The sequence below is a fragment of the Bombus pascuorum genome, chromosome 11, assembly GCF_905332965.1.
Source record: "Bombus pascuorum chromosome 11, iyBomPasc1.1, whole genome shotgun sequence".
NCBI lineage: Eukaryota > Metazoa > Arthropoda > Insecta > Hymenoptera > Apidae > Bombus > Bombus pascuorum.
Window position 1 is genome coordinate 6,275,150 of NC_083498.1, and position 24,243 is coordinate 6,299,392.

The 24,243-nt window shown below is 39.9% G+C and overlaps 2 protein-coding genes across 5 annotated transcripts in view; both read right to left on the bottom strand.

Moving 5' to 3' along the window:
* LOC132912047 (dopamine receptor 2) overlaps positions 1 to 13,433 on the bottom strand; it is a 79,103-nt gene extending 65,670 nt beyond the window's left edge. For all 3 annotated transcript variants that reach the window (XR_009659140.1, XM_060969155.1, XM_060969156.1), the window contains exon 1: positions 13,122 to 13,433. The gene's annotated coding sequence lies outside the window, so the exon portion shown is untranslated. The remainder of the gene's footprint in view (positions 1 to 13,121) is intronic.
* Positions 13,434 to 21,498: 8,065 nt separating this feature from the next.
* LOC132911912 (uncharacterized) lies at positions 21,499 to 23,800 on the bottom strand. 2 transcript variants are annotated; one of them, XM_060968947.1, is made up of 4 exons: positions 23,604 to 23,774; positions 23,383 to 23,436; positions 23,239 to 23,298; positions 21,499 to 21,698 (listed from the first exon to the last, which is right to left on the bottom strand). In XM_060968947.1, the coding sequence occupies exons 1-4, from the start codon at positions 23,618 to 23,620 to the stop codon at positions 21,593 to 21,595; spliced, it is 237 nt and encodes a 78-aa protein (XP_060824930.1). In that variant the 5' UTR covers positions 23,621 to 23,774; the 3' UTR covers positions 21,499 to 21,592. The 2 variants fall into 2 exon arrangements, with proteins under 2 accessions (XP_060824930.1, XP_060824929.1); XM_060968946.1 differs by lacking the exon at positions 21,499 to 21,698 and adding an exon at positions 21,802 to 22,228 and having other exon boundaries at positions 23,604 to 23,800.
* Positions 23,801 to 24,243: the final 443 nt, after the last annotated feature.

Below are 24,243 nucleotides of genomic sequence, written 5' to 3' on the forward strand. Positions count from 1 at the left end.
AAATAATTTGGATTTTAATATTCATTTGAATTTTAAATATCCTCTTTTGCATACATTCACGCTGTGAACAATATGGACGCGAATTATTTTACAACATTTACTCCGAATTGCTCTAATTCCAATTAACCTTGAATAATGTGTCTGAGCTTACGTGTATGACACACTACGAAGAAATCGGTATTTCTGGCACGCGCTGCCACGATAGAGTCAGAAATTATTCGAGATATCATTTTGGTAAACATTTATGCAAATACAAAATACCAAACAAAGTAAAAAATTCATTTACCTGATAACTAAACGACATAATAGAATAATTTTTACAAAATTCATTTGCTTGTTCAAGTAAAATAACGCGTAGGCATCACAAGATAATATCTAATCAAATAATATCATACATTATTCAAATAATCATTTCTCAAATATTTTATTCAGATAATATCCAAATATGACATTTAAATATACCTTACGATACCATTTTCTTCTGATATCCAATAAAATTTATTTCAAACAAAGATTTCGCATGTTTTACTTCCTCTCTGCAGAAAGTTTGAGCAGTAAATTTACTCGTAGGTATAAAACTATATATTTCTCGTAATCCACGTCCGAATTTTTACGTCGAGAATCCTATTCGATCCATTCGCAACCATAGTGAAAACTATATTCGCGGAAATCACCTAACTCCACTGATCTCCATGAAAATTACGAGCTTGGAGCTGAGGATAATTGAAAGATCTTGCTGGAATTACTCGCCTCGTAGTCAATCCCGTTTTTGATCTACTGTTTCGGCTTAGTCCTCCACCGTGTAACTCGCGTATTTCCTTTTCTGCTTTTGGCCAAACCCAGCCATAAATCCTTCCTGGGCCAAACAAGAAGCTCTAGTCTGCGATTTTGTCGCGTATGCGAACGATATACGAGCCCCGATAAATCCTTTTAGCCGTGTGCTCCAACCTATTATCGGCACGTCGAAGAAATCCACGTTGGTATCTCGAGGATTCACCTATCACTTTAGCCGACGCCATTGAAGCGTCACACCGTCAGCCAAATTATATAAATCATGGTCTTTTAGATACTGTCATTGTCTGCCAGTCTTTGATACTTCAAACAATTAAGTCGTGTGATAAATAGAATGCGAATTTTTATGCATTTAACGGAGATTTGAGGATACAAAAATTCACAGAATGTATAAAATAGAATGTATAAGGACACGTAACAACAATGATAAACTAGTTCTTAGCTGTCTTGTCATAGAGTACACTAATTTTATAGCGGAACTTTATAAGGTTTTTTATTGGGATAAAAGTGTCTTTTATATGGGGTGTACGAAGACTTTTGAATGTTTCTTAAACTCGTAAATAATTTTCTTTGGCAATTTTTTTATTATAGAAATACATTTTTTCTGGTCGTGTACGCTACGATTCTAAAATGCAATTTTTTACTTGTAGATATCGGATGCTCGGACACCGTTTCGTCTTTGTTTTCAATTAGACTTTAATCTAATATAACTTGGTGGTTATCCTTCGTTCGTTTGCGGTTGACAACGAGCATCCATAGCTCGCCGTATGTCGCGAGTTAAAACTTTGGTTTACGACCGGCTCGCCCTCACCAAGTTACCAACACTCTAGCTATCCCTTTTTGTTTCCTACGAGGAGGTAACGAACGGTCAGCGTTCAGCAATTGAAGCGTTTTCGTTTGTCTTGAAAAATCCATTCCCTTCGATTCCTTAAACTTACACGAAAGGTAAGTTGAACCAATACGGTGGCGATGAAGTCTATCGACTACGAAGAAATATTGCGACTAAGTCTTAAAGCTCGGTTCGCTTCACGACGCAAGCCTCTTACGGGAATCTTTAGAGTCTGCTCGGAGAGAGCAAACTTTGAAACCTGTAGTCTAATATCAATAAAAAGATGGGAAGCTACCCAACTCGAAAGCATATCGGCACGATTTATAGATCATAAAGTCAATGCAGACTCGCTCGGATATTATCCACGAAAAAAAAAAAACCTCTGACAAGAACTCCCCGTAATCGTTGTGGACATCCTCGAGAGATTGATAATCCGCTTATTGTAGCCGATGGGGGGAGACGACTCGTGTCGACGCTTTTTACTAACGGTGGCCTCCCGCTAGGGTGAACAACACATAGGATTACGCGTCGGAAATGGCGTAATCTCAACGGTAAAAACAGGGGTGACACGGGCCATCGTAAAAATATATTAGAACAGCGACTATCCGTATTAATAGGAGAATAACTTAGTTTGGTAAATTGATAATGACGTTGGTGATAGGATGTTAGTGACGGGATCAAGTTCAATATGCACTTGTAAATATGAATCGAATCCTAATGAACAAGCTTCATTTCATAGGGTTGGGTTATTACTCGTAATGTGTAATGGTTCGTTCGTTGCATCTAATTGAAAAATATTCGACAATCTTCGTAAACTGTTTTTGAACCTAAGAATGAGAATCGACGGATTATCAAAGGGCGAACAGTTTGTACGTAATTGGAGTTCATATAATAGAAGTTCAATCTCTGCTACTTCCTATTATTTTTTCCTTCGTCGTAAGAGGTGCTCGCATGCAAATAAGCGAATTCGACTCGTAAAAGCTCAATCAATCGAACATGAACCAAAGTTCCATTCCAATAAGTGAAGTTCGGGTAAATGGAGTTCGACTTACAAGTTTCGGAAATCTACTTACAAGTACTTCGACGTTGGAATGACTCGAAACTCTTACGAGTATGTACGCGTAACCGAGTCATAAGAACGATAAAGGCACCGTGTTTTATTTTATTTTATCGTTTGCATTTACAACTATTTAGAAACAACGTTTGACGTAGAATATTTTATACAAAATTACAATAGCGGTTTTCAATGATATCCAAGAAGAATGACCTTAAGGGAATGAAGAATTCCCGTTAAGATGCTCATAACGTCTCGAATCTATTCGACCAACATATTCGATTCTATTTGAGAGTATTTTTTTCAATTTTCAAAATACTCATAAAAGCTATAGATTCGAAACACTTATATCTTAGTACTGGTTGATTTTTTCGAAATACTCACAGAGTATTCTAATCCTAGTTCTGATCTAGTAGCTACTTGCCACGTACTTGAGCTCGTCGCTAAATGACGTGTCTGATGGATTATTTGCTCGACGGACAAACGAAAGCGGAGCCCTAAGATAAATCGGAACGCTACGTCTGACCAGTGCCGGCCTATTTCTACTGTGAGTACTTGGCGTACCGCTGTTCGGTTCAGTTGAATAACTTATGGGCCATTAGCGGTTAGAGATGAAAAATTGTATCAGAGATGCTCCCGTGGAATTTGTAGTAATGGCAAACACATGGACGAGCTGGTATATACGCGTGTCGCAATGCAGCAACCATCAGTAATTACAGAATGTATTATTTAACAATGTAGACTTATTACGCGATCGATTCACTCTTGATTAAAAGCGTTTTGTTTATACTTTTAGCCATTTATTTTTAACATTTTATGTTTAGTATTTAAAATAGCGTGATATAAAACAGCGTAGAAAATATGTGTACGGAGAAAAACCCGGGACATTGGTTTGTCGACGATCTTGCAGCACGTCGGGGCTGCGAGGCCAAGATCTCGGTGACCGAGGTAAACAGGTCTCCATTAGAGATGTAAGATCGCACGCACACCAATTGCTGGCGTTAACCGTGAAGCGTGTACGCAATTACTTACACGTTAGAAGCCGCGCTTTTTATAAACGACCTTTCTTCCCCTCGCTCGGCGCACAGAGGTCGTGTGGAAGCCGTGGCCGACGTTGGAAAAAATATTCGCCCAGGTAATGAAGTAGGTGTACGCCTGTCACGCAAGTCGCGTACCTTCGCGCCAGCAAACCGTGCCAAAGTATCGGTTTATGAGAAGATTTATCGAGGCTTTTCTCACCACTTGCTGGTAACCTAACGAATTTACACATTTTTTTTTCTCGAATTCGTCAAGCATCCCTAGCTCTTGCTACACTTGTTTACACATTTGTAAGCTGTCGTGCGGATTTCTCCACGCGTAGGATTAAAATAATCAATCTGGATCTTTAACCCTTTAACGCCCTTAAGTCGTTATTTAAAAGTGTTCTATTTTGTTATTTTAGAGTCGACGATGCTGATATTAAACTGACCTATAACTTATTTGCCATTTCAACGTATGTTCTATGTTATTATTGGTTTTTATTAAACGAAAAAGCTAAATGCAGTCAATTTTATAGTTGATTGACAGAAGTAATTAATGTCGCAGTGAACTGACAAGAGCATAAACCTGTAAAACATAATCGGACGTTGCATTTCAGAATAAAAGAAAGAAAAAAGAAAAGACACATGATGACGATATCGAATATTCGTTTTAGAGAAAATACTCGTTTAATTTAAACGTCTACTCGTCAGAATTGAAGCTGAAGAACGCTATTGACAGAAGTTAGTTAAATTACATACTAATCAGATTTTGGTAGAGTTATGAGCGATATTGTAGTATTCTTCCAACTAAGTAAGTCGGTCCAACTATAAATTATACGACACGCGTCAACAATTGTGATTCGCCATTGTAGTAACAGAAATACGTTCGAAATTAAGGAAAATCATCGAAAGAAATGTTTTTCTCAACACACTGACATTAAAGGCACCATGTTTCTATCTAAATTTCTGGACAAATATTTGAAAGGGGATCTCAATCCATGTATCGCCCTTTAGGAACGATAAAACGTACGTATCGGCGACACATAGTCGAAGGGAGAAGAAAAAGGAAAAGGGAAAGTGTTCGGAAAATGTCGGTGTAGAAACCTAATTCCTATTCTGGCTGCGTGTCAACCAGAGAGATCTTATCGGAATTCTCTCATAGGATACGGATAAAGAAAATACAAGCGAGGAGAAAGTGAGATACCGAGTCAGAAATTCGACTGCATTTGCATGCAAAAGTTTCTCGTGAGCTGTCACGCGCTGTCATACGATGATATATATTTCTTCCCCTGTGTGTGTCATTCCGGATAAATTAGAAAAGGGTTGCTTCGTTTCTATCGTGTTACACGTTACGCGTTATTAATATGTTAATCGCGTGTAACACGTTCCAGGAAAAAATAGCAGCAGCCAGATGACCAGAAAATAAAAAGAAAAACAAGGTGTAGGAAGAATCAGTGGGTGGATGTCTACGAGGAGTTCCGAATGTGTTTTATATGGTCTCGAACAATTTCTAGGGTAAAACGTGCGATAAAACTGGACGTATACGTGCTTTTATCTGGATCGCAACGAGAAGGGGTTGAACTCAATGCATTTATTCATCGCGGCGAGATCGATACGCAAAATGGTTAAACGTGTGTTATCGATGCGTATGGGACACTATAAAACAGACGCGGGGTCAGTGCCGCTTGTTTACCCTTAACCGTGCGTATAGGCAAGGAATTTATTGCGACGTTTATGTCTCCCCTCGTACATCAGATTTTAACTGCGTTTTCTTAGAAGCCTCAAGGGTTTCTGTCTGCCCCGTGTTTATCGGCTTATCTAGACATGTTTGCTCCCTCGCCATATTCCATAAAACGTGCTTTTTGTTTTTCTCTTCTCTTTAATATTTCCCCGTACGATCACCTCTTCTCTAGCCGATTCCTCGTTGTAACGTTGAACCATCGATCGCTATCCGTTGAACAAATACGATTAATGGTCGATGCTGTTCTTGGCACGGCCAGATCGTTAATCTCAGATAGAATAGAGAGGCCAAAGCCCGCGATCTCGTGCCGTCGAAAGACTTCCATGGACGATTATGATGGCGTTGGAAACTGGTAAAGTTATTGCTTTCCCTCCACCGTTTCTTGAAAACGACGTTCGTCGACCATTCGTTGATCGTTTCGAAGTCTAGCGTAACCGATATCTCGAAGAGAAATAGCGAGAAAAGACACTGGGATCGTACTGGAAGAAAGATAGTTCTGCTGCAAGCGATAAAGGGTTTCAAAATGGTTTCGTTAAGAGCCACGTGTTTTCCTGTATCCGCGTTGACCTCTCGATGTACGCTCCCATGGAATTTTCATGAGGATCGAGAACGGATTCAATCAACTAAACGTGCTCCCTTGGAGCTTGATTTTATCCATAGAACATCTTTTCTCTGTCCGTTTCCTCTTCCCGTATTGCCATCAGACGGAATAATTTATTTGACGAGTTTTCGGGCATCGAATCGATCCACGGTTCAGACGTAACTTGGAAAAGGCGCCATGCTATTCAATTGGCCAAAAGAATGGCCGAAAGAATGGTGCGGGTAAGCCGAAAGAAATCCCTCAGTTGTGGAGTTTTCCTCGAACGATACATCGAAAGGAATCCCGAGATTAATTTAGCCGAGAAAACTTATAAAACACATGGACTTATGAAACCGTTTTCGCTCAAAGCTTCCAACGTGTGTACTTTGTCCCGTTGTTCCGTGATACGGGCCAGCTTGTGTAAGCCCTGTTTCACCGCTCATGTTAAAAGCTGCCCGTTCTGCGAACACGATCCACGCGAACCCTCTTGCTTTCACATTGTCGAATTATTCGTCATAAACATTTTACGTGGAGCAAACTGGAACCAGAATTTTTCTCCCTGCAGTGCGCTATACAGTTAATACATACAGCGAAACACTTTTCAAAACATGTGAAAGGAGTAGCGATGGGATTAAGTTTCATATGTATTTATAAATCTGAAACAAATCGAAGGTTCATTCCATAGGGTTGGAACAATACTCACGACGTGTACCTAATCGTTCATTCATTCGTTAAAATTGCAAAGTACACATTCGAGATCCACAAGCTGTTTTTGAACCTCGCAATCAGTATAAGTATGTACTTTGATATTAGAATAAAACGAAATTCTTAGAAATACATGTAGATATTAATGGAGTTATGAGAATCAGAAAAGTACTGTACATATATTCTATAAATTGTACAATAGTTTATCCTTTCTACTTACAACTACGTAATAAACAAAATTTTATTATTTTTTTAATGGATCTCATAACCAAGTAAAATGATCTTAACAGAATGGAGAATTTTCGCTAAGATGCTCATCCAGTTTCAAATCTATTCGATTCTACGAAGTGTTCACAGGGAATTCGAATCTCTCGCGTTTAAACGCGAATCTACTTGAAAGTATTGTTCTGTTTTCTCTTTTAATTTTTAAAATATTAATAGAGCATTCTAACGTAGTCGGCTAATGTTAAAATCTATCTGCGACGTACTTGAGTCCATCGCTAGTAACGACGCGGTTCTTTGTGTCTTTTCGTCGAAATGTCCGCGTAAATATTTCATAAAAACGCGCTTAGTAAAATGCGTTTAGTAAAAATGTACGATAATGTAACTCTGAGGAGGAGAATTTTCAAACTCGCAACTAAAGAATACTTAGAACGTCTAACCCATGGAAAATGGTACTTTGAAAAGTTTCAATGCGCTACAGAACTTGGCTTAAGCGTCTTTTCAATGTAAGAGGAGATATTACAACGTTCTCTGCGTAATCCGACCGGCATAAAATTTCATGGTACCGCGATACGCGTTAGAAGAACCGGCGCTAAAACTGCGCGTTCATTACGATGAATCCGTGTTATAGTAACAGAGCTGGCTAAGAATCAACGATTACTGGCTGTTAAGGGAACTGTTGAGGACAACGAGGGATCTACGAGCTGCTCAATTACGGCCGGTGCCAATTGAAAGATTGCCGGCTGATTGGTCAGCCGTTCCATGTAAACCGGAAGTCATCCAGTGTCAGTGGCCAGCCATCGGTTCGTCGTCGAGTGCCTTTTCTCTCGTCGGTGTACTGGTGGCCAGCTTCCGTTTCCGTTTCGATTTAGGCGAACGATTTAAAGTCGATCCTCGCATGCTGCAACTGTTCGGAAACTGGTGAATGAAACACGCTTGGTTTTTCTCTCGACTAATGAAATACGATTCCCGATAAAGGGAATAACAGAATCGATCCAACGCAACGTTTGGTAACGTTGTTGGATACAGGGTGTCTGATAATCGTAGTACATAGGATCGATAAGGTGAAAAAATAAATTGAAAAAATAAATCGAAAATGTAGATAATATAGATGGCGTTGTTTTCACACGACACTTGCTTTCCAAGATAATTAGGTATTGTGAGTTTAGAAATTTATCGAGTACACACGAATTCGGCTAATTGCGGATTGAACAGGACTGAACAATGCGTAGTCGAAAGGTTATCATACGTGTGAAATTTGTAACACGATTTTTTTTTTTATTTTAAACCATGTTCGAGAACGTTGAATTCGAAAATTCGTCGAAAATGCATTCCATTTTCGTGAGAACGTGGCCCTGATGGAAGAAAATATTATTTTATATCTTTTACTTATTTTCACATACCGAATAACATCCTGCCACTTGTTCACTCGTATTCAGTCAGGAATGAAGTTCGTCTCTTTCACTTTTTTAAAACGCGACTTTCTTAAAAACGAACCATCATATGGAAACATTCTATTCTATATTTCCAATTTCTTCCTCTCCTCTTGCCGATCATAACATGGTTATTGGGACACCCTGTAGTCTTCTGTTTATCACGTGTGCATTTTATCGAGTTCCCATACATTCTGCTTGTTTCTTCGATAGCAAAACAACAGTGAAAGGAAGGATAGGAAAAACGAGGGAGTAAAAGCACAAGTGGCTGCCGTTCCCCTCGTGTCAGTGGAGATAGGAATTTCAAGTTCCGCACCGGAGAATCGTTCGTAAATCTGAACACGTTCCTGCGACCCGATTTTAAAGGGCGCTTATTCCAGAGATGATTATTGAAAGAACTCTCGAGGCAAAGTCAGTGAAACCTGGATTTTATTCAACTTTACCCGAGCCTGATTTTGCGATGTTTCACGGAACGGAGGCAGATTGAATGTCGAATTTGTATATCTTTTCGATGCTTTTTATTACTCCAAATAGGAGAGTCTTTGATGAAAGAGCGAGATCGGTGAAAAAGCGTGTATAGTACAGAGATAGGGTGGTACAGGGGCAAGGGAAATACTGCTCTCTATAGCTCACCGTCATTCGTTGCCATATGATCGTATTAGTACTGTAGCTTGCAAAAGTATTCCAACATTTACCATAGAATTCTTGCGTGAATGCACTATGTGCATCGCACAGCACTTTATGAAATTTCTTTATTAAGAAATTAGTAACGATTAACGATTAACGAGTAACGACGTAACGAGACAAGGCTGTTCGCGATTATGATAGTAAAATTTGAAAGCAATCTGAAAATGTACGTACAAGATACAAGACATTTATCGCGAACATGTACATACTTGATGGAAAATTAGTATACAGCATGAATAGTAGTCTTAAACATACACCGAGTTCTAAAGATAGTTTCATTAATATGGTGGATAATTAGCTATTGAAATATTTGATCTCAAAGTATGTGTTTCCAATAGATATCTTGTAACTTCTATATACATTTTCAAATTCGTTTCGAATTTTATCAATACAAATACCATAATCATGACTCGTGATGCAGTACTTATGAGATTTCAAAATGTTGTGTAGAATATACGTGTAAAAAATGTATATGAGCGCACGAATGCCTTCGTTGGCCATAACATGCGCATCATATCTCAATTTTGGATAAGTACAACACTGTGATCGATTAGGCGTTTCCTTGATAACCCAGGTTAATTATCACGTTTCATATCAGACCAGCAAGTATATACATTTTCAGATTTGTTTCAAAATTATCTCGTGTAATACATATTCATGAAAGTATTCTCTACTAGTGTTCGAATATTTTCGTACGACACTGTATATGTAACACTTCCGGCCAAAACGCGTACTTATTTTCATAATTGTATTAACTCTAGTAGAAATAATCAATCAGACCCGCATTCCTTTGCCTAGCCATGCCGTCGTCTCTGCAAATACAGCCGCATAAGGGAAATCGTACCGTTTAGTGTCAGACACGCCGTGCGCTCGATTCGGAACTTTGTTTCTCTGTAATTTTTCACGATGCTCGAAAAATTGTTTGGAACGGAAGTTGCACGGATTAACAGAAGCTCGGGAATTATATGGAAATATAACCGCAGTTTTAACTTCGGGAAGTTTGTAGCTGCAATTTCAGGGAAACGACACAAAGAGAACGAAGAGGGAATACGTGATTTATTTCGTTGGCGCGCGTTTCCAATTTCACGGCGAACGATGTATTCGAGCTTATCGTTTCCAAGGATGGTTCCAAAGTTAATTTAAAATTGTCTCTGCTTTCAATTTCGGTCTTGCGTTTCTCACGCTGCACGCACAAATTATCCCCCGCTGTCTTATGCTAATGCAGCCGAGGAATAAACTCTCGAAACGGGATCCTTAGGAATATTAAACGGAAGATTAGAACGATAAATCAGCCGACTCATTGGGAAGTGAACGTTCTCCCATCTCGCGAGCGCAAACCAGAATGAATCATACGATTTCGTTAATTGACAGTCAGGCCAAACTGGTAACTGATCGGAGAGCTGAAATTATTACGGCGCTACTCGTCGTCGGATTCGCGAGATGATCCTCGTTAATTCACCTGACACGAGATGAATTATTTGGACGAGAAGTCAGGATTTTTATCAGCGCTCCATTCCGCGCCGTCATATTTCATCGTTTCTTGACACCCGTAGGAAGTAGAAGGGTGGTGAACCAAGTAACCCAAGAACACTGGTTACGCAGTCGCACCGGCATGTTTATTAACAGCAATTATCCTCAATTACGCGTAGTTAATTGAAAGTGCCATTACGATCTGGTTGCTCCCAGCGAAATTGCTACGATGTATTAAAAACACTCTCTTAAATATTCCTCTGAGAAAGCAAGGGAAGAGTATAGGGTGAACCATAAATGCATGTCTATATTTCAGGGGGTGAATCTACACGTTAAAATAAGTAAAAAGCGTCTTATGGGCGTACGAATGGAATTGACATATTTGATGAAGAATTTTCGTATCGCGAATATCTCATACAGCTATATGAATCTTCTCCATAGAGGATGAAAAAAAAGAGCGAAACGCGTCAATTTTGATTATTAACAGTTTGAAAAACGGCCGTCTGGATAACATAAATCTACGGTGACTCAAATTTCGGTTCTCCCTCGGTGGCGCGTTTGCTCCCTGCGACGAGCTGCGTGTATGTAGTACGCTTTATCAGGCGTCGAATGAGCCACAGGACCTTGTAAACTCGGGATCTCCGGCACTACGAGGCATTGGGACCGGCTAATCTCGCTCTTTGCCAGCCAGAAAATTTCACCTCCCAGAGACTACCGAAAATTTTGCTATGAATTTGCAGGTTCTACAGACGCATTTGCTCTGTCAGAACTGTTTCAACATTTACATTATATGAGTGCGTATATATAATATACAAGTAGAATCTCGTTTTTAAGCATCAGGACATTAGGCTTCATATGAGATGTGATAATTATGATTTAGCATTAAAAATGTATAAATATACGCTGCACAAAAGAAAGTATCTGTTGCGATCTATCGCATCGGACAAAAAAACCGAACTAAAGGATTCTATAAACTCGGAAAGTTGATATGATATATTCATACGATTTTATAATAAAAATTGGCTTTGAAATTGTCGCTAAAAAATTCAAAATTGTATTAAAGGAATACATTTGCAAGACTTGCGAAAGAAACACGGTAAATTAAGAATTATACGTGTTAGTTGCCACAATCTCCTAATATATAATAATAATATATAATATATCTCCTTGAGAAAATTTTGTACACATCAGATACGACATTCGGAGAAGTTTAATAAACAAGAGTTTAATAAGAAGAGATACGATAGAAAGATTAATAATACGACTGCCAGAGTTAATTAACTGAATGTTTCACGAGAGAGGATCAACGAAAGGCAGCACGCTGAAAATTTCACATATCGAACGTTGTCATTTGTCACGAAATCATTAATATTTATTTCCTATAAAAAGTTGAGAGTATGTATCTTCTTTGCGTGGTACTAGAAATAGTAGAAACCTTGACGACAAAGAAGTGATTAATCTTCAAATTATTAATTCCGAATTCTTCGCCATTTTATTACACTGTCATCGAGATGAAATAATGATCCAGAAAAATAGTGGATATAAATGAGAAGAAATTTTAACGTGCTATAGATAAAGATGAGATTTTTATAATATCGAATATATGAATTCTTTATGCATCTTAAGATTTCGTAATCTTTACCTATGTTTTCATAAGATTTCAAGCAAGATAAGGATTTTAAAAAATTTCAATAATTCCCAACTATTTCTCGGGTTGATCTCACATTTTGCTACGAGTCTAATATTTAGAAACGGTGGTGAATATTTACAGCAAATCCTGTTGAAAAATTATTGTTGAACGAACGTTTGTGCACGAGATTTCCTTAACCCGATTGGCGCTACGCCCACGATATTAGACTGATCCAAGCTAATGGAACTACGAAAACGATTTTCCCTATCGCTTCGTTATCAACGCTATCGTCGCAAAAAATCTGGAACGTCACCCTCAAGAGCACTCGTCGGTATGAAGCGTAAAAGATAGCATTCCTCTCTTTGGAGCGGCGAGCTTCTCCTCTCTCACGTGATTCACAGGCTTCGCGTTTCCTATCGGTTCCCCAATTCCTGGATAAAAGGCTCTGTCTCCTTTGCATAATGCAGTACAGAACCAAGACCACCGATAGAGATAGAATTATGCAAAGAAATAAAGTTGTTTATCCAATATAATCTAGCCCGGAGATAATACATCGCGATTGGACAGAGAACACGTCATGTCGCGTTAAATCGTGTTTCGCTAATCAACACAGTGTGATCTACGTAGTTTAACTCCGTATGATTTTCTACTTTTTCAATGGCGTGGAATAGCGTGCGAATTCTCATTGAAATTCATCGGCAAGGGTTTCGCTTTTCGTTCAAAGCGAAACGAGCCGTCGTTGGTGAAAAATGTCGTCGCGCCGCAAAGGGTTAACGGCACGCGAATAATTCAAAGGCTCCCTTGAACGATTCGCGTGAAGCTCTAATCGAGGATAATCACGCAACGACAACGATCCGCGACGTACGAGAACGTGGAATGAATGTTATCGCAAAGTATCGGAAACTGAAAGTGAGAGAGCGTAAAGGAGAGAATCGGCTGAGAAAAAAAGATATTCTTACCTGACTTGAGAATCCCACGCACGCGTTTACAGCTTCGCTCAGCGTACAGTGCCTTCCGTGTGGTAGCCAGCAGCCGTTACTTCTGCCACACGGATTTATCGTTCCGTAGGGTCCAATTAAGAGACTCACAATTAAACCCGAAAATAATTCAGTTCGGGCTAATCGGTCCTCCCATCCGTGGATACGTTCAATTTGGAACAGTTTACTTAGCACAGAGAAAACGCTAACACTGCAGTCACCGTAAATGGATGATCCTTAATTAACACGTGAAACCGGCTGCATACATCCGTGTTCCGGTTTACTCTTCTCCCATGGTCGATCATTCACCAGAATAACGCGATAAACGAGAAACTGAATCAGCGTCTTGATTCTGCGATTAAATACACCATGTATAAACCCGTATAAGTCCCGTAGGGATCGTTCCTTAGAGAGACAAGCGGAAAGAGCTTCACCACGAAGATAACGAAGCTTCTTTCTCTTCCGTGATATCGATCGTAGCCAATCAATGCCTCCACGTTCGAAACAGTTTCGTGCTTCTCCCTCGATATTTTCCTTGTTCAGCGTCTCGTGCGTTTTCCTATCCTCTTGCCGACCGGATCGTTGAACGATGCGTCGCGAACGTTTGTCCCCCCTTTAACAAACGTCGAATATTATGGAACGTGCGTGTTCGATCGGACGAACAACGAAACGACGAGCAGAGGAAGGAAGGTGAAAAGGACGGTTCTCTTTCATGGAGGGTGGGGGCGGGAATAAGAATGCGTTCTCGATATAAAGGCGCGCCAGGGAGTTGTTTCGAACGGAAACGAACGAGGGACGGAAGGAAATGTCCGGATTATCCGTCGACAAGATTCAGCTGAAAAATTCAGAGTGCGCGCGTTTGTGTCGGATCTCGATCGGTCGCGCGCGCGACTCGCACGAGCAACGGTTCTACGCGTCGTTCCACACCGGCAATCTTTGAAAGATAATTGACGTAAAGCTCGGGGAGAGGCAATTTTAGCCGCGTACCGGGGATTCCTTCGGGTAAATAGGATCCCACGAAAGGATGGCGGCGACGTTTACCCTTTTCAAGCTTAAGAAAGCTGATTCTCCGGGCGGTCGTTCCACAAAGCCCAGGTCCCGGCTTGGGAATCGAGGAAACAGAGTTTCTCGTTAACGAAGTTTAGCTATTTTGACGGCAAGCGGCGATACCGGTCGGTTTCGAATTGATCTGTTTTTTCCTTCTTTTAGTTTCTTTCGAACGCATCGTAGGCGGGTTAATTGGATGGCTAGCAAGAGTTTCCTCCTTCTCCCTCTCTCCCTCCCCCCACTCCTCCCCGAATTTCCGAACGATTCGTTTCATCAACTTATACCAGATCTATGTTCAATTCGATCGGCGTTTACCTCTTCGATAGAAACTCCACCGGAAGAATCTTCGATCCATTTATTGGCTTCGCCTCTGAACAAATCCTCCGACCCTCTTCGCAAACGGAACGCCTCGTATAACGAGAAAACAACGGAATTTCGCGGGCAAGTGGAAAACTTTTAATTAATCGAGGTTCGATCGCCGTTTACCGATAGATCGACCGGAATACAAGATACGTGTCCCTGTGTAAAACGAGTCTCGAGTTCTCGTTAAAATCGCTGGGGACAGCTATCAGACACCGTTGAACACCGACAGAAACTTTAATTCCTTCAAAGACCGAAGTATAAGTAGCTAACGAACAGCCAGCCGCCGGTGACTCGTTAACGATTAATACTTAATGAACAGCCGCGGTCGTGTCCCCGAGTAACGTACCCTCGTCGACTCGAAACTTGCACGCGCGCGGGCTAATTTCCACCAATCTACCAGAAGAGTAAATTTACGTCTCGACAAGCCGACTAACTACGATTCCAATAGATCGTTGTATGCAATTTGCGAGACGATGTTGATAACGGTCTATTTGTTTGCAATTAACGAAGTGACACTAACATTGACTCACAACGGGCTCGTAACGAAAAGGTCGATCCGTTGGATGACTAATTAACCCTGAAGGTTGCTCACTTCGTATCGGAGAAGTTGCAAACCTGATAGCTTCCTTCCAGAAACACTTCTCCGGTAAGTCTTCCTACTTGCAACTTCCTCTGGAACAAAGGTATCTATTGTGCTTCAACAGAAACGAGTGTCACGGTATTCACGATCTTTCGAAAGTTTCTTCTCCTTTTCGAGGGGAACACTGAACCGGCACGTCGAACGAAACACGAAGACATGTGTATAGATATTAGCACTTCGAAGACGCGTTAATTACCGTGTAACTGTGGCACACGGCGGTTCCGGTGACTCAGGGTTGTCTTCCTCCGTACGACATGCACTTACGGTGGCCCTACGCTTCGCTGAATCTCGTCGACGAACGGAACGTCAGGATCGTCGTGCTCGTCGTCGTGATCCTTTCGTTGCCATCGTCTTTGTCGGGGGGGCTCGTACGAGTGATAGAGGATCATGATACCGAGAGACAACTTCCGGAGATACGGATGAACGCGCGATACAGCAACTCCTCTTCACAGGTATACTTTCACGGTTAATTGTAATAAGAAAAAAAAATGTAAAAGAATCAATGGAGAAACATAGAGACAGAGAGGGAGAGGGAAAGAAAGAGAGAGCTGGCCACTCGCGATTCTCGTCCTCGAGGGCGCCGGGACGTGTTTCGCGGTTTGAGAGGAGCGGACTGGTGCCGCCGCGTGGCCCCAAACCTCTGTTCCCGTAGCGCGTGCGCTCCGCATTCAACGGCACCCTCGCCGCGACGCCCTTCCGATGCTCACGCACTTCTACCTACGTCCAGCCACTGTGCACAATCGTTGTGCACCGTTCGCAACTGCACGCATCCGCTTCACACACGCTCTTATCATTCGATCTAGCAACGATATTTAAAATTCCGGATTCGGCGAGTCCAGGATGGTCAATGGATTTTTCTCGATTTCAAGGGAGAATTGTTTCAATATACGGAGGAGCATAGCAGTGATTGCATAAAGCATGAAGCTTCGAGGCAAATTGAAGCTGTCGCGACAGTCTGTGGCGGGAATCAAGAGCGAAAGCTTTAAGTATGTCTGGCAGAGATAGCGGGTATTTCGCCGGGAATGCCGGTCTTGCGGTCTTCCTCGAGCTCCACAACGACCCAACGTGACGCGTGTTTCCCCGACTAGCAAATTAGAAAATCAAATGCGATGATTCCGGATTCCCGACTACGAGGCGAAAGTGGGCGATGCATCGGAATATAGAAGAAGGTTGAAAGATCTGGCGAAAATGCGGCACGTATGACGTCTTGTTTGCAGGAAATACGTCTTGCGAGTTGCTATACGGTCGCCAGTCGGTACTTTGGCCCAGTTTCCACTTATTTTGGAGTCGATAAGAGGGTCTTGTGCTTTGATGAATGGACGGCGGATGAATTGGGGCATAGCTTTGAGTGAATCTCGCCGAATGAGGAAGGTGACATCGCTTGATGATTAATTCTAGCTTCGTTAAAAATGAACACACGTCGACTTGCAAAGCCGAGCAAAAACTTTCAGTTTACTTTAACTTTACTTTATATAGAGGGCAAGGAAGGATGGCTATAAGAAAGGTGAATCATTTGCTTGGTTAACCTACGTTCGCGTTTATTACATTTAATTTCAGCTTCGTTAGGGAAAAACACGCGAAAGATTGTGGCGGAACGAAATTTTTCGTTTTTGGTTTGTCGGTTTTCTTTTTTATTTCATGTATGAACCAAGAAATGAAAGCTGTAAGAAAGGTGAATCGTTTGTTCAGTTAACCCACGTTTGGGTTTATTACGTTTAATTCTAGCTTCGTTAAAGAAAAACACGTGACAAATTCTTTTCAGTCGTTTTATTTTATATAAAGACCAAAGGAAACATAGGACTAAAATACGTGTATCACTTATTTAATTAGCCTGCATATAATTCGCTATAATTGTTACATTATATTTAAGCCTAGCTTTATTAAGTATGCACACACGTCGATGGACGCACACAAATGTTAGTTTCTCTTTGGTTTTATATATGTAGACGAAAGGCCAAGAAAAAAGTATAGGCAAGACGGATCAGTTGCTCAGTTAACCCATGTTCATGTTCGCTATACAATTATGAAGCGCCTACTGCTTTACGACAGCTATTACTATCATTTTACGTCATCGTTATCCTTTACGCAGCTATTTGCCTCGTTAGAAGATCCCAGACGAAAAAATTTATGGAGCGCGTCGAGGGATATCGAAAACGAAACGTTTCCTTGTTAGCGTTTCATCAGATCCTTTGTCACGACCGTTTCGCAGATCCTGCTTAACAATATGGTCAACGTTAATATATTTTTAACTCTCTGCAGCCAGAATGCCAGCTAAAGTGATTTATTTGATCCAAGTAACGTTGGTACAAATAAGCCGCTTATTTGCCAAATCGGTTAACTCGGTGAAACAAAATGTAAAGAAAGTCAGAAAAATTATACAAGATAAGCATCGATGCCTTGGCGTTAAAATATAAAAGATTTCCAAAAGTGGAGTTAGAATCAGTTTGATCTGTGAACAGTTTAGATGTAGTTAATCATGAAAATATATGAATACGTATAGAAAATTTTCATGCAAATGGTGAAATGTCAAATATGCTGGCACGATTTTTTCGGTTCCGAAGATATCCAATTTACGAGATTATTAAGCACGAACGTTGTATTCAAAAATATCTCCAAGATATTGTCGTGTGATCGATTCATGTAACTTTTTTGCGTTATATTCAGCAAGAAATCAAGCATGAAATAGGAAGACGAGGCCAAGGATTCTGATAATCAGCGACCTTTTTGATTCACCCCGCATTTAAAAACTCATAAAACAATTCATTCTAAAAAGAGATTTATCAATATCAACATCTACAGCGAAATTCAGAGGGTGAATTTCTTTTTGTAATTACTCTTTCGAGTAATCATACGGACATAGATTGTTTCCGAAGATACCAGACTTTAAAGTGTTATATTTTAGAATTATGAAATGTAAACTTAACGTGATAACGTTTCTTGATCATAGAAAACAAATGATCGTAAATCTTTTACTCGTGAATTCATTTTTCAATTAGCAAATTGATGAAAAGAAATGTTAAAATACCCCTAAATGGAAGGAGTTGGAACGTTGAACAAACGGAAAACGTTCGAACAAGAGGTCATAGAATAATTCAGCCCGCAGCGAAGTTAACAGCTACTACAAATATAATTATTCATTCCTTCTAATACATCCTTTGTTCTTTAACTTCCACGAAACAATTGCTTTTTACCTTGCAATAATCGTTTAACTTTATGCTCACGAAACAATAGAGAACGGAATCAATTTATTTTATTTTATCCCTAGGGAAATTTTATTTCGCCCCTCAAAGTATACATGCGAAGTAGGGAGCCAAAGAGGAAGTTTCGCGTTTCACAAAGAAATAATAATCGTTGTTGGGAACTTTTTGTTTGAATTTAACGACGTCACTTGTCATTTTGGAGGTTTTGTCTCGTCGATGAACGGGGTCATGCTTGTTTAATCAAGATTCTCAGTCGAGGCTAATTCCTTATCGCTCCGATTGCCTCGGTGTCGACTCGTTTACGTCCGGTTGGCCTGTGCATTCGGAATCTTGGCAGTCGCCTCCGAAACACATAGGTAGCTTCTCCTTACGCGTAGGGCACGGCACTCTGTCTGGCATCATGGCGCCTGATAAGAAAAATTGTTTAGACTATCGTAGGAATGTTGGATTTCAGATTGGCTTTTACTCAATGTATTATAGTATAATATAGCGTATAGAGGATATCTGTCATACATGGGAATAGATTGTTTATTTATATATCGTTGCGCCACAAATCTGGCTATCTACGTGTATATCGAATTCATTAACTTTGATTATTTTAATTGGAACTATCTATCGAGTCTTTTACCATTGACTATTTTAACCGCGGCTATTTTACTTGTTTATTTATTTTGACGGCACATTTTCTATTACGGCGTTGAGCATATAAATTCTCTACAGTCCAACGTCCCAGACAAGGATTGATCATTTTCTAGTGGTGTGTCAGGTTTTATCCCATTCTTCTGTAAGTGCCCTTATGAACAGGTGTCACTCGTTATTCGTACGAATTTCCACTTTCACTCTACATATATACAACTACTACGTATAATTCAAAGAATTCTTTTCTCACTCATCGATCGCCATCGTCACTGATACGATTTGGTTAATACGATGAAAAAGGCGGACCGAGATTAATCGATTAGCGATTCGACGAGGTTCCGGTTAACTCGGCCGGTTCGATACTCTGCGTAAATCGATTCCGGGTCCTTCAAGCTTTTGTCGAATTGGCTCGGACCTCGTGATGATTCGCGTAACTCCATTATCCTGGTGGCTAACTCGCGAACAGCTTGTTCAAAAGCCCGTTTGAATTAACATCTTGGCATCGCCGTCGACGAGCCTATCGGAGTTGCATAGCGCGCGAATTAATTCCTCCCTTTCCGGTGCTCCGATGTTATCGCTACGACGTTCCGTGGGCAACTTAAACAGCCTCGAGCTTTCTTCATAGGAATACAAAAGAAGCTGAGAAAACTTTCGACTCCGGCTGAGAGATTCCACAGTTGATTTTAATTGTAAAAAGGGATGGGAACGAAGATGTATGTTTGAAGTGGCAGACCGGCGACCTAGAAACTTCGTTTCTTCTCCAAGAAACCGAGTCTGAGAATTGCAGACAATTTTTGATACTAAGTCTTTGATCCTTATAAAACCAAATCCTTCGCAAAATGATGGCGTGAACGTAAGGGAAAAACTAATTTCCCCTTGGGTCCACCTGCGAACTATCCCTCTAGAAGGTCGTCTCCGAAAACGACGAAATGCTCAATTAGGAACACGATTTTGGCCGACGATTCCTCCGAATTTCGGCCAGAGAGACGGACATTAACGGTGAATTTGTTGCAAATGTTACGGCACTTACCGGGCGTTCCGACGGGATAACTCGCTATCGCCGGCTGGCCATAATCGTAGCCATAAGTGGGCACAGGTTTTTCAACCGGTCGATACCGAGTTTCCGATTCAGGGACGCAGCAGTTTCCAACGCGGTTGCAACACACTCCATCGCAGCAGGTCCGCCTCCATGAACAGCAACTTCTGCTGGTGACATCGGACGGCCTATCGTAAATAGCGAATGTTTCTATTATCTAGGAACCAGTTTTTCCACGTGGAAATGTCGCCCAGTATGGAAAAATTCTACGTAAAATTCGTTTTACGAGGAAGCTTGGGAAGAATTGGCGCGCTTATGACGAAAACGACCCTTGTCAAAGTCGTGGATTTTTTTATGTAAATTATAATACGTTATAGTAGAAAGAAACGAGAAGAACAACATGCGGAATCCGTGTCATGAAAAATGATCCATGACCCGAGTTATCGTGAGAATGAAAATTCCCGTGCGTTTCTTTGTGTGTTCGAACAATTAAAAGGGTAGGATCTAAATAGCGGTTTGCTTTATAGTTTGAACATTGTGAATACTTCGTTTTGGATATTTTATATATTCTTCCGTATTATGTTCATCCTGTACATCTTTGAATATTTCAATTTTTCACGAACGTATAAGTATCCACATTCTATAATAAAAATTAGATCAAGGATCACTTTTGTTAGGAACCCTCCAATTGTAAGGAGAAGTAATCTCACAATCGAGGTGCCATTCTTGGTGGCATCACGCTATTTCTTGGTGGTGTCACGCTGCTGATAGTTGGTCTGTCCCTTTCATAATATGTCGTGGTATCCGCTCCTTCCAGCAGCGGTTTGAAAGTTCTGAAAGTTTAAAAACGATTTACGATTTTCCAAGAGAATGACACGTCGTACAAATCGTCAATTTCGAAACGTTTATTAAAAATTAATTCTAAGTTTAACGTAACGGATAACTGGAAGTCACCCAAAAGTCCGAGGGCATGAATAATAATGAAATGAATCAAATAAAATGATCGCATCGCTCCTCTACCAAATCGCCCATATAGTTTATAAAAGAAAAAAAGTATACCTGCAGTGGTCACACATTATACTCGAAGAATTTGGAGGTTCCCTAAAATCTCAATGACACGTGCTGCCGGATAATTTCGATATTAGTAGACTGCGTATGTTTGTACAAATTCATATTTTTATTAACTATAGAACTATAACTATAGAATTTATAACTATAGAATATAATATATATATATATATATATATATATATATATATATATATATATATATCTAAATGTGTAAAAGTGGAAGTGATATAGTGGAGATATATACATATATATCACTCCACTTTAGATACTTTTCCAATTTTCCACACATGCATAAAAATCCCCAGTCTACTCATGCGTATAAGGTTAACTTTCGATAGTAACTGAGATACACATAATCGTAAATACATATATCAAAGCATCGTTTATTGTTGAAGAAGTGATATTACATTGATCGGTATAGAGACTCAGAATTTTTTTATTTATCTATAGAGAGATATCATTTACGATCTGCGCAACATTTCGAGGGAGCTTCCGGTTCCTTCTGCTTCGCTTTATCTTTGCAACAGCCGGACATGCAACACCCACCGGCTGCCTCTCTCGCTCTGAAAAACGACATGAATTTGCATCTTATTTCCCTAGGAATGGTAGAATTCTTACAGTCAAAAGATGTCCTAATTCCAATAAATTCGCAATAAACCTCCCCCGTTGTTTTTTTTTTTTTTTTTTTTATTTTTTATCCTACGGTTTCGCTTACCCGACATTTTCGAATTGCGAAAGTATATTTATAGTTTGTTACGTGAAGTACTTTCTGTCGGTTCGTGTATCCGGATGGAAAAAATTTACGATGGTTCGTCGCGTAAATTCAATGATTCCCTTTGGAACTATTACCGTGTACCTATATGGCCGCCGAGCCCGTCGCTTAACGCTTATAATGTTTACCGGTTGGCTCTTCCTCTCTGAAGCCAGCTCTTTCTTAAAGGCTTCCTTAGGAAGAAAACTCGGTTAGTTTTCTTGGCCACAGCATAATTTCTCCTTCGGCGGTGGCGATATACCTCCGGTACAACACCCTCCTTCCTCCTGCGGTCCCGCGCAGCATTTAGCTCCGCAACATCCGCCGATTGTCTTTTTCTCTCTGCACATTCAGTCGGGTAATTCGATTAAACGCACGACTTAAGTGTCCGATTAAACCACCGCTCTGCTGCCCCAAACTTCATTCTGTTTTTTAACCTATTTCATTCTTAAGATTCTAGATCTTATCTTTTTTCTTTTTTTTTTTTTTTTTTTTTGTTCCTTCATCTTTAATTTTCTCATGCTGGCGGCCATACAGGAAGTATTCATATAATATCGAAAGTACGATAAAATGTTGAAAATACTAATGGCTGCAATAACGATTATTAAACGAGACTTTCGATAGCCGAACTAATCAATTTCGTTGTACACGAAGACCTTAGTTTTAGTAATCAGGTACATAATTAATATTCAACGTTTTAACGATTTAATCAAAGGACTTGTTTTCAATAATGTAAGTGATACAAATAATTGGAAATTTCAAGCCATATTTTGCAAGATAATGTTTGTAATTGTCATCTTTCTGTGCGTTTCAATTTATGAAGTTAATCAACGTGGCTCCTGAGCGTATAAAATACTAACAGACTGCGGATGTTTATGCAAATTCTTGTGGAGAATATGGAAATAATAATGGAATAATAATAATTTTAGAAAATGGGACCTGAATAGAGGTTTCTTTCGTTTGATATTTTATACTACAAAAGTGTATATTTCAAAAATGTTACGATTCAACATAATTCAACCCTGTGCTAGAAAAACACCAAAACCATAATATCAGAGGGAAATTTCAAAAACTATGAAAATTATGAAAATAATGTTGGATCATTGTTAAGTAAAAACAATGATCCAACAAAAAGTAATTTTTTATAAGCTTCCAAATAAATTTTCGTTTTTGTTGAAAAGCTCGTTTGAGTTGTGTTACTTTTGAAATATAGTACACGCGAGATATATATTCGTATTATTTATATTCCGTACGTTTCTACATCTCTAAATTTCCCATAAACACTCGCATTCTAGTAATAGCTACATTTTAAAAACTATTAAGGATATTAATAGAAAATATAGACATCGTACTTCTTCGAGCAACATCCACCGAAATCCTTTTCCTTCGCCTCGCCGTTCTTCTTCTCACCGCTGTGAACGTAACATACGAAAGTTTATTGCAACACGGAACTTTTCAATAATCGAAGAATCTTGGAAAGGTATATATATACTAACTGGTCGCATTTGCACGTCACTTGTCCTGCGTACCCCTTCTGGCTCGTAACTTTTCTGTAGGACGAAAAGAGGCAGCTGAACTTTTTAGTTTTTACGCATTAAATGGTTCTAAAGAAATTCTGTCATTCATAGAAATTCAGAATGCAAGATAAGAGCCGACATTACTTATGAAATCACCCTAGTAGGTTTACAATCATTTTTCGATTAATTTCGAAACTTACGCGCAATGATCGCACATGATGGATTCGTTTGGTTTTCAAGACAAACTAAAGACGAATTTGTGGAATAAGCCGTGAATTTTGAAGATTTTGCGGGAAAAGGTCCAACCGGAGATCGTAACACGAACAAACGCACTGCCGATCCAGCCTCTTCATCTTTTTCTGTTGGCAATCTGCTTGCCAATTGGCAGCCGCTCGATTTCGTCCTGGGTCACGTGCTCCACTCGAACGAACCTCCGCAATCAATTCAATTAAAATTGTCACACAGCGAAAAATTTGTATTGCTAAGCAAATACATCGTACGCGTTTCACGAAAATCAGTTACCTCGGGATAAGAGGAAATCACATTTACCATATGTCATATTTTATCTTCGAATACGGGGGAAAATGCATTTTGTCGAATCGATATAAAAATCGATGATCTTTCTCGAGGTCTCTAAATATGTAAATGCTGAAAGAGAAACATTGAATGGCGGTACGTGGAGTTGTCGTTGAACCATGCAACGGCGTATTTGAATCAATTTCCGGTGGATGTCAATGATATTTTCGGTATTATTGAGACGGTTCTGTGTATGCACGAACCCGTTGGTGAAGTATAGTTCTCGAGGATCTTGCGGTGCATACGTATATTCCATGCCCTGTA

What these genes read in the sequence shown, in the direction of transcription:
- LOC132911912 (XM_060968946.1), bottom strand. An exon ending in GTGACGTGCAAATGCGACCA is followed by an intron (nt 23,299 to 23,382) that starts GTTAGTATATAT and finishes TTACGTTCACAG; the next exon opens with CGGTGAGAAGAAGAACGGCG. An exon ending in GGTGGATGTTGCTCGAAGAA is followed by an intron (nt 22,229 to 23,238) that starts GTACGATGTCTA and finishes CTGAATGTGCAG; the next exon opens with AGAGAAAAAGACAATCGGCG.